General features: G+C 32.3%; 1 protein-coding gene across 1 annotated transcript in view; it reads left to right on the forward strand.

The window, feature by feature from the left end:
- The window catches only part of LOC117175400 (dynein heavy chain 8, axonemal), a 158,593-nt gene that overhangs the window by 6,841 nt on the left and 143,260 nt on the right, over positions 1-8,492 (forward strand). Inside the window, exons 3-5 of the mRNA XM_033365109.1 lie at positions 3,590-3,741; positions 6,676-6,874; positions 7,034-7,197. Coding sequence (XP_033221000.1) covers positions 3,590-3,741; positions 6,676-6,874; positions 7,034-7,197 — 515 coding nt within the window. The remainder of the gene's footprint in view (positions 1-3,589; positions 3,742-6,675; positions 6,875-7,033; positions 7,198-8,492) is intronic.

An 8,492-nucleotide genomic window follows, 5' to 3' on the forward strand; every position in this document is an offset into this window, starting at 1 on the left:
CCCTCTCCCTCTTCATGCACTTCTTCCTACAAGCCATCCCTAATCCCTGTTACAATTCCCGCGGTAGCCTTTCCTTCCCTCCTTACTCTGACCGCCTCTTGTAGCCTCCACATATACCCCCTTGGCAACTTTGTCTTTACTCCATCACATAAAATTCCTGAATATACCTTCAGGAATTCTCATCTTTCTTCTCTACCTTGCCACGTTCCAGTACAGCAACTTTGACACTCCTTTACCCTGCTTGACTCCCACCCCCTACTTTTCACGAAACAAATTCCCCTGCTCTTCTTTCAACACCTCTTTCTCTGCTTCCCATACCCACATTTTCTTATCTATTTTTAATTTCCGATACACCTTTGGCACTCTCCCTTCACTTCTCTCCTTCCTAGCCCTAAGATTTAGCGTTTTCCATACATACATTTTCTTCCTCGTAAAATCTTGATGGATGAAAACCTACTTTCTCCCCTTCATCCTAACTTTCCCTACCTTGCTTTTATACTACCCTATGCTCTGTATCAGCGCTTCCACTTCCTCCCTTTCTTCCCCGCTCTTTAGCTTCAATTCTCTTAGTACAATATTATTTCTATGATCTGTCTTCTCTCTTCTCTTCATTCTCAAATCCATTGCCCTTATCCTTTCCCTATGCGCTCTCTTTTCCTTTTCATTCCTACGCTCTCCTACTTTCGAGGTTTATCATATTCTGCACCTCTTCCTTGATCCAAAAAAGCATGGTCCTGCAGGGCGCAAGTAAAAAAAGTCAACCAATCGGATTCGGCACCCTAGGGCACCCGACCTTTCTGACATCATGGATCGAGTGCGGCAGTGGGCTTCCCCTTCCATTCGCGCCAATGTAGTGAGTATGGTGGGGGGCGTTGGTTCACTCCAAGTCCCTCCAAGTCGAACGTATTTGAGCATCAAATTGGCGGGACCATAGTTTGTTAAATCATGACCCTCTCCCAAATACCTTGCTTCTCGCCCTCCCCCCTTTCAATTGCTTCCAGTTCCGACCTGCTCTCCATCTTCTCAAGCTGGTCGTCGTGACCTTCTGGAAATTTCCTCCCCGTCGAATTCACTACCAGCACTGCCAGTACTCTAGCTCAGTGATTCCCAAACTTTTTATGCACTTTATGGGAAGCTTCAGGGCCGCCACCCTAAAATTTTTTCACAATACCCTGTCGCCAAGGGGGGATACTTGACTGCTCCACTGCTTGACACACAATGCTTCACGCGAGAGAATTAGAACCGGTTGAGAAAAATTAAAATGTGTTAATATGTTAATAAATTAAATTTTAATTAGTTGAGTCAATTTCCTAATCTAATTTTAAGCAAATGAAAAGAAAATTGATGAAAATCGGTTAATATCTTCAACGCAAGTTGACGGTTCTTGTAATTTTACGTGTTCTTAACGATATGCTTAATTTTTCGAAATGTGAACAGATTTTCATCAAATTTTTTTTCATTTTCTTAAAATTACATCAGGAAAATGATTCAGATAATTAGAATTTAATTGAGCCATATCTTTAGGGTTTTAGTTATTTATACAGCCTTAAATCTCATGACAATGAAAGGGTCCTCACAGTGGGGGGGGGGGGGCTGCCGAGTGGCTGGACTCGGGCTGTCTTCCCCCTCGGGAGCTGCCCGGCCCGGGGTGGCAGCCGCATCGGCCGGCGACACTAGTTTGGGAATCGCTGCTCTAGCTGACCACCTTATGCTCTTCAGTCGGTAACGGTAACCCATCCATGCAAAAGAAAGTACGCATTACAGACAACAGATTTCTCTTAAGGCCGCTGTAGCTTACCGCCCCTAATTTTTCTTTTTTTCACAATTTCACCCCTCACATCCCCTGCAGGCACCCTTTTGTCTTCCCTAACATCCCCCAGAACTACAGGAATCACCACAATGAAAATTAATTTTTATGTCTCCAATTCACCCTTCACTACCCTACTCATATCCTAGACTACCACGCTCACACTCCACTCACACCTTTCACACAAACTCCGTAAAAACTTATGAAAACCTGTCGCTGCACAGTTTCTCATTGCCACCAAAAACATGCAAGTCCGTCATCCTTCTGGTTTAGACATTCTTATTTCTGGGTTGAAAATAAACTTTTCTGTTAAAAATATAAATTACCAATCGTTCATGAAATATGAAATTGTTTATTAAGGGTTTCCTTGCTTTTAGTAAACGGTGTATGTAATGAATTTTTATTGTTATAAAAATGAACATATAATTTCTCTTCATAGACTTATTGAATGGAATATATGCAGCGTATAAAATGATTTTTTTGCATTAAAAATCCAAAATTATCACTTCCAGTGAGTTTTTTAGTGATTCTTTATTTATTGAATCTACTAATCGATAATTTTTTTCAAGAAAAAATATTTTCTTTTTTTAATTAAAACTCGTTTTTAGTTACACATTGTTATAAACAATAATTTATTTGTTATGCTTATACTTTTCGAAAAAACTTGATAGAAATAGAACCTGATAAAAATGAAAATACGTTGATTAACACGTAGGAAATTAAAAGCTTAAATATCAGTTACAAAGCGCGCAAGCCAATGACTATATTGTATTTTTCTTATTAAGATTTTGCAAATATTGCGGATCTTACTTTGCGGAAATATCTATTCTATTTAGATTTCGCTGACAAATTTAAATACGTAAAAAATTATTGTTTATAATTCAAGTGTAATTCGAAAAAAAGAATTAGGTTTAAAAAGGGCTTACAATCTTAGGCAATTTTTTTGTATGTTATTGTTCTTCGTCTAAAACTGTTATTGTGCATGAAAATTATTAGATTGAGAAGAATATTTACAAAATTCAAACAGTAATAGGCTATTTAAATTTCTTTACCTGAAATCGCTTTAAAACAATTATTTTACGTCAAATAGTATATTATACTACCAGGGGGAGGAGAGGGACTTTTTCGACGAGTATATATTACACATAGTAGATTTCTCGAAATACAGTCATGATTTCAGCCTATATTAGATTTCGAATAAAGGATGACATGATTTACGGTAAATTTAAAAGTCATTTATGGTAACTTACCATAACTTTCCCAAAATTCCAATTAAGAATTTCTACAAATTTTTCGAAATTTATAGTAATTTTAGAGGAAAATACGGTAACTTTGTCATAAATTCCCTTAAATTAGATTTTAAACATTGTTTTAAGTTTCCAAAAATGTATCAAGTTTTTGGTTCTTTTTTGGTTATTTTACTGACAATTTATGGTAACTTATCATAAATTGACTAAAATTCAATTTACACATGTCTATAAATTTTCGGAAATTTATGAAATTTTTGGTAATATATGGTAATATTACAGGTAACTTATAAAAAATGAAGATAAATTACCTAATCCATTTTAAAAATGTCTATGAATTTCAGTAAATTTTTGGTAGTTTACGGTAATTTGATAAATTATAAATGGTAACTTTCCATAAATTTTTTTCAGTAGAAAAATATCTTTCCTTGAAAAAAATTACTATATTTTCCCTACAATTCAACTGCTAAGCCACTGTGATCTCTGTTTTTATTTATCTTATTCTTCGAAAATATTTTTAATATTTTTGATTCAGAGTCAGGCCGATGGACCCCAGAACTTGCAAAAGAAAAAGAAGTTCTGCGATGTGTTATAACTGATGGAAAGACGGAAAAATTTTGTGGAAAATGCGTCATAGTTTATCGCTTGCGAAATGACGTTAACTTTGAAATGAAAGAATTACTGGAAGTAATTTAAGTTTTAATGACTTCAAGCTATTGATTGTCTTATATTAAAAAGAATAATTGTGGTATACCTAGGATAATTCTGGAAAACGCTTCTGATTTAATCGAAATTACTGTTGAACAGCCACTGGTCATTTTACCACAAACGACAACGATTCGTGTCCGTGCTAAGATGCCATCAGTTAGTAAGATAGAACCCATCAACACTTGTATTAATTTGATATCTATTAATGTCGCCGCAAAATATCAAGACCCCGCACTTTAGAAGGCAATAACTTCGCAGAAAAAAATGTGGGGAGGTTCGAATAAGAACCACACGAATCCGCTAAGTTTTCTGAATAAAATGGTATTTCTGTAATTTGCGTAAAAAAATTTCGTTTTGAGCTAATTAGCAAAATACAAGTAAAAATGCTGTCCTGAGGCCCATTGTTGAGACACTTTAACTTTCACATGATCCCAGAGCTAAGAATATGTTGGAAAAAATTTGAAAAAAATGTGGAGTGTGCTACAACATGTTTAGAATCCAGTAGAGACCTTAAAATTTAAAAATATTAAAAAATATCCTTCATTCACACCCCTCTTCACACCCTTATCTCCTGATATAAAATTTTGATATTATAATACAGTATCAAGCTTGCAGACAAATTATCTTGTATTTTGTTTAATTAATATATTACACCTATATCGGTATTTTAATATAATTTTGTAATTATTAGGCTGTTAATTCGCTACTGAAATGCGTGAAAGATTTATTCAAATGGGCAATTCCATGTGCGGATTTTTTAAAATTATTCGTAATAAGATGTTTTTGCACCATATGTAGTATTATATAAATATTTTTCCATTTAGCCGAAAAGAAAGTGTGGACTTTCTTGGAAACTGAACATAGAGGACTTCACAGTTTTAACCCTATCCCCTTATTTTACCATTTTTTAAATATTTCCTCTTTTTCTCGCCATTTTGAAGAAATTTGTACTCTTTCCCTTATTGTTTCGCCTAAATGCAAATTGAATTAATACAGAAACCAGCACGAAAATAGAATTGTTTTTATTTTGTTTGTTTGAAAAGTCTACTATTATACTTTTTCTTAACATTTATATCCTATGGTTAAAAATGGTACTATTTAATAAAAAATTTAATGATATTTTTAAAAACTTAACCGCTTTGTTTATTTCTTTTTTCATCGAAAACGAACTGCTGTGGATAAAAAATTGGTCCTTTTGGAATCATGTGACGAACTTAAGCCAGTGCTAGTAACTTTTATATAAATTGTAGTATTTGTTCTTGTAGGTGTTGAAAGAATAAGCCTATCATTATTTTGGAATAATTTCCAGAAATCACAGGATACACAAAGTTGAAAAATTTGGTCTTTTTTCTTTGAACTCTCATAACTTTTGTGATTTTAATGCTAGAAACGCGTTTTTTTTAAATATTCGTAACATGGTGCAGTTCTGAACAAAAATTTCTTGACAAAAAAAGTCACAATGTTTATACTGAATTTCTGAAAAAATACCCAATTAAAAAATGCATAGATAGCTTACACTGTCCTCTAAATAATTCAATTTACAAATTAAATTTGAAAAATCCAAGTTTTTGAAATTTTTGGTTAAAAAAAATATTTCTTGACAACTGTATTTTATTACAAATAATTTTTGAAGAATACACCTTTACAGCAATAAAGTCATTGGATTTATAAGAGTTGAATTAAAATGCAAAAAGCTCAATTTTCAATTTATTCTATGTTTCTGGAATTTTTCAAAAATAATTTTATAGATTTTTCCTTCAACACCTAAGAGAACAAATGCTGCAATTTTCATAAAAATTTCGAACAGTAGCTTACATTCTATAGATGACGACATGGAATTGCTCATATCAACAAATCTTTCACGCATTTCAGTAGCGAATTAACAGTCTAATAATTAAAAAATTATATTATAATACCGAAATAAGTGTACTATATTAAATAAACAAAATACAAGATAATTCGTGTGCAAGCTTGATACTACATTAAGATATAAAAATTTTATATCAGGAGAGAAGAGCGCAGCCCACCTCAAAGCTTTGAGACGGCCCTACTGAGCGAGTAGCAGCTGTGGGAAAATCTGGAGAAGACGGCTGCACGCCGCTGGGAAATATGACCGACCTTTTTTTCTACACTTTTTTCTACTACTGTGCCATGCGCCTGGCCTCATTAAACTCCGAATTATTCTGAGCGACTTTAATCGCGAAATTCTAATTTTTATTCAGTTTTGTGGTGGAAATAGGAATAAGGATACATTACCACACATTTTAAGCCATTAAACAGCGCGATAGATCCAGTCAATCCTTAAATAAAAACATTTAACAAAAATCCTTACAAGGCTGACATTTTATAATATTTTCCAATTTTAAGGTCTCTCCTGGATTCTAAACATGTTTTAGCACATTCCAGATTTTTTCAAATTTTTTCGGATTCGTGTGGTTCTTATTCGAACCTCCTCACATTTTTTTCTGCGAAGTTATTGCTTTCTAAAGTGGGGGATCTTGATTTTTTGCGGCGATATTAGGAACCTACAATACCGTAAAGTAGGAATCTAGTTTAACTGCCGCTGATAAAGTAGGAATATTCCCAAAATTATTACTAAATTCGGTAATGCAGGTTTCTATTTTATCGTCCAAGAAATGAGCGTCTGAAAGTTCCAGAACTTTCCAGAAGTATAGGTAGAGTAGAATAATTGGAAAGTTGACACTAATTTCAACTGTAACCCATGGATTATTCTTTCTTGGGTTAGTAGATTCTTGTCGGTAAATTACCAGCCGCTGGTTCACTGTTGTTTAGCTCGGAACAGAACAATGTCCTAGAATTGTTCTAGCTATACTACTAGGATTTTAAATAGTATTTAGACCAAATTATTAGAATCAAATATTTTTCATATATTATTACATAATTCTGGGATAGGAAACCTATTTTGCTTATATGGAAGTGGATCCAATTTCAAAATGTGCCCTTTCAGCCGTTTCTGAATTTATATCTCGATTGCATAAACGAAACGTAATTGGTAATATTGACTGGGGAGATTTAATTAAGACAGAGGCGGGTCGAAAAGCTAAGGACAATTTCATTGGTGATTTTGTCGATTTTTGTAACTTTCTGAACAGTAAGTTTGTTTATCTTTATTAGGATTGAACAATTAAACTATTTTTTAAATTGATTTATTCTTGATTTCATAATTATTAATTGTAATAATTGGCTTTTTCAAAAATTGCTATCAGGATTATTACATAACATTCTAATTTAATTTATTTAATATAAACAGTGACTAAGATTGACTTGGATAATATTTTTAAATTTTCGATTGACTGGCATACTTACAATAAATGTTTGTCAACGCCAGAAGACTTCGAGCGATGTAGCAAAAGTTTCGAAACTTTTTCAGCAGTTGAAGACAATGTTAAGGCATGGATGAAAATTATGGAAAGGGTAATATCGTAGAAATAATTTTTTTCCGGATCTCCCTTACCCCTCAAAAATGAATCTTTTAAATATGAAATGCAGATTTTAACAAATACAAAATTTATTCCAAAAATTAAGGTTAACCACATTTTTTCAAAAAAGTAAAAAAAAAATATTGTCAACTTTTGCACATTAAACTTTTCTTTCGGTTTCTTTTTTAAACTTGAAACAAAAGTTTATGTTATATTTCACTATACAATTGAATATTTTTTCTTCAAGTACCCACAATAGGTTTAAAAAGATTTTCTATTCCAGAATAAATTTCTTGTGTGATTCTTTTGATTCACAAAAAAATTAATCGGTTGGTATCCGAAAAAAGCGAAACAAAAAATATAATCGGTTAATATCGTAACGAATGAAAAATCGCAAAAAATGTAATTCCTGAACCTATAAAATTTCAGAAAAAGAAAATATTTGAAATAGTAAAATTGCCGTCAATTTAAAGTTTCCGAATTTAAAAATTCCCTAATAATAAGATTCCCGACTGTTTTTAATACTCGTTTTGATGTTATGATTTTCACCAGACAAAATTTATTAAATAATTTTGTTTTAATTGTTTTTTGTCAACCGGTCTAAAATCAATATTTTTTTAATATAGATTTTTATTTTTAAATTGTGGAAACATTGCTCTTAACCTCCGCTGGCATTCGAACCTAGATCTTTCAAATTGCCGGCCTGGTGCTTTTACCCATTAAGCTACAGAAATAATTATATTGATTTAAGACCAGTAAACAAAAAGCAATTAACATCAAATTATTTAATACATTCTACTGGGTCAAAACCATGACCTGAAAAAATATAAAATATTCGAATGTTTGATAAATTCATCTTGCACGTATGAGAAATTACGTTGGAATTTAAATTAGAGGGATTGTGAAGAAATTACTCTCGTATATCCAGAGCTTAATAAAAAAATGCATCGAACCAGCAATCTGAAAGACCTGTGTTCGAATCCCAGAGAAGCTTGAGAGCAATTTTTTCACAATTTTTAAATAAAAATTCATATTAAAAAAATATATTTATTTTAGACCAATATAGAAAATAAATAACATGAAATTATTTCTTTGATAGTATTATTAAACCTCTGGCAGTATAAAATTCCCGTCACTGAAAATTTTTCGAATTTAAACTATTACAATTTTTCTTATTGATAACCTAATTACGAGGGTGAATCAAATATTAACCGGAATTCTTTTTTAATATTTATTTATTTATAAAACAATACAAAAATACTATTGATTATTTCTCTACATAGTCTCCTT

This window comes from Belonocnema kinseyi, chromosome 6 (genome assembly GCF_010883055.1).
Source record: "Belonocnema kinseyi isolate 2016_QV_RU_SX_M_011 chromosome 6, B_treatae_v1, whole genome shotgun sequence".
In the NCBI taxonomy this organism is placed as follows: domain Eukaryota; kingdom Metazoa; phylum Arthropoda; class Insecta; order Hymenoptera; family Cynipidae; genus Belonocnema; species Belonocnema kinseyi.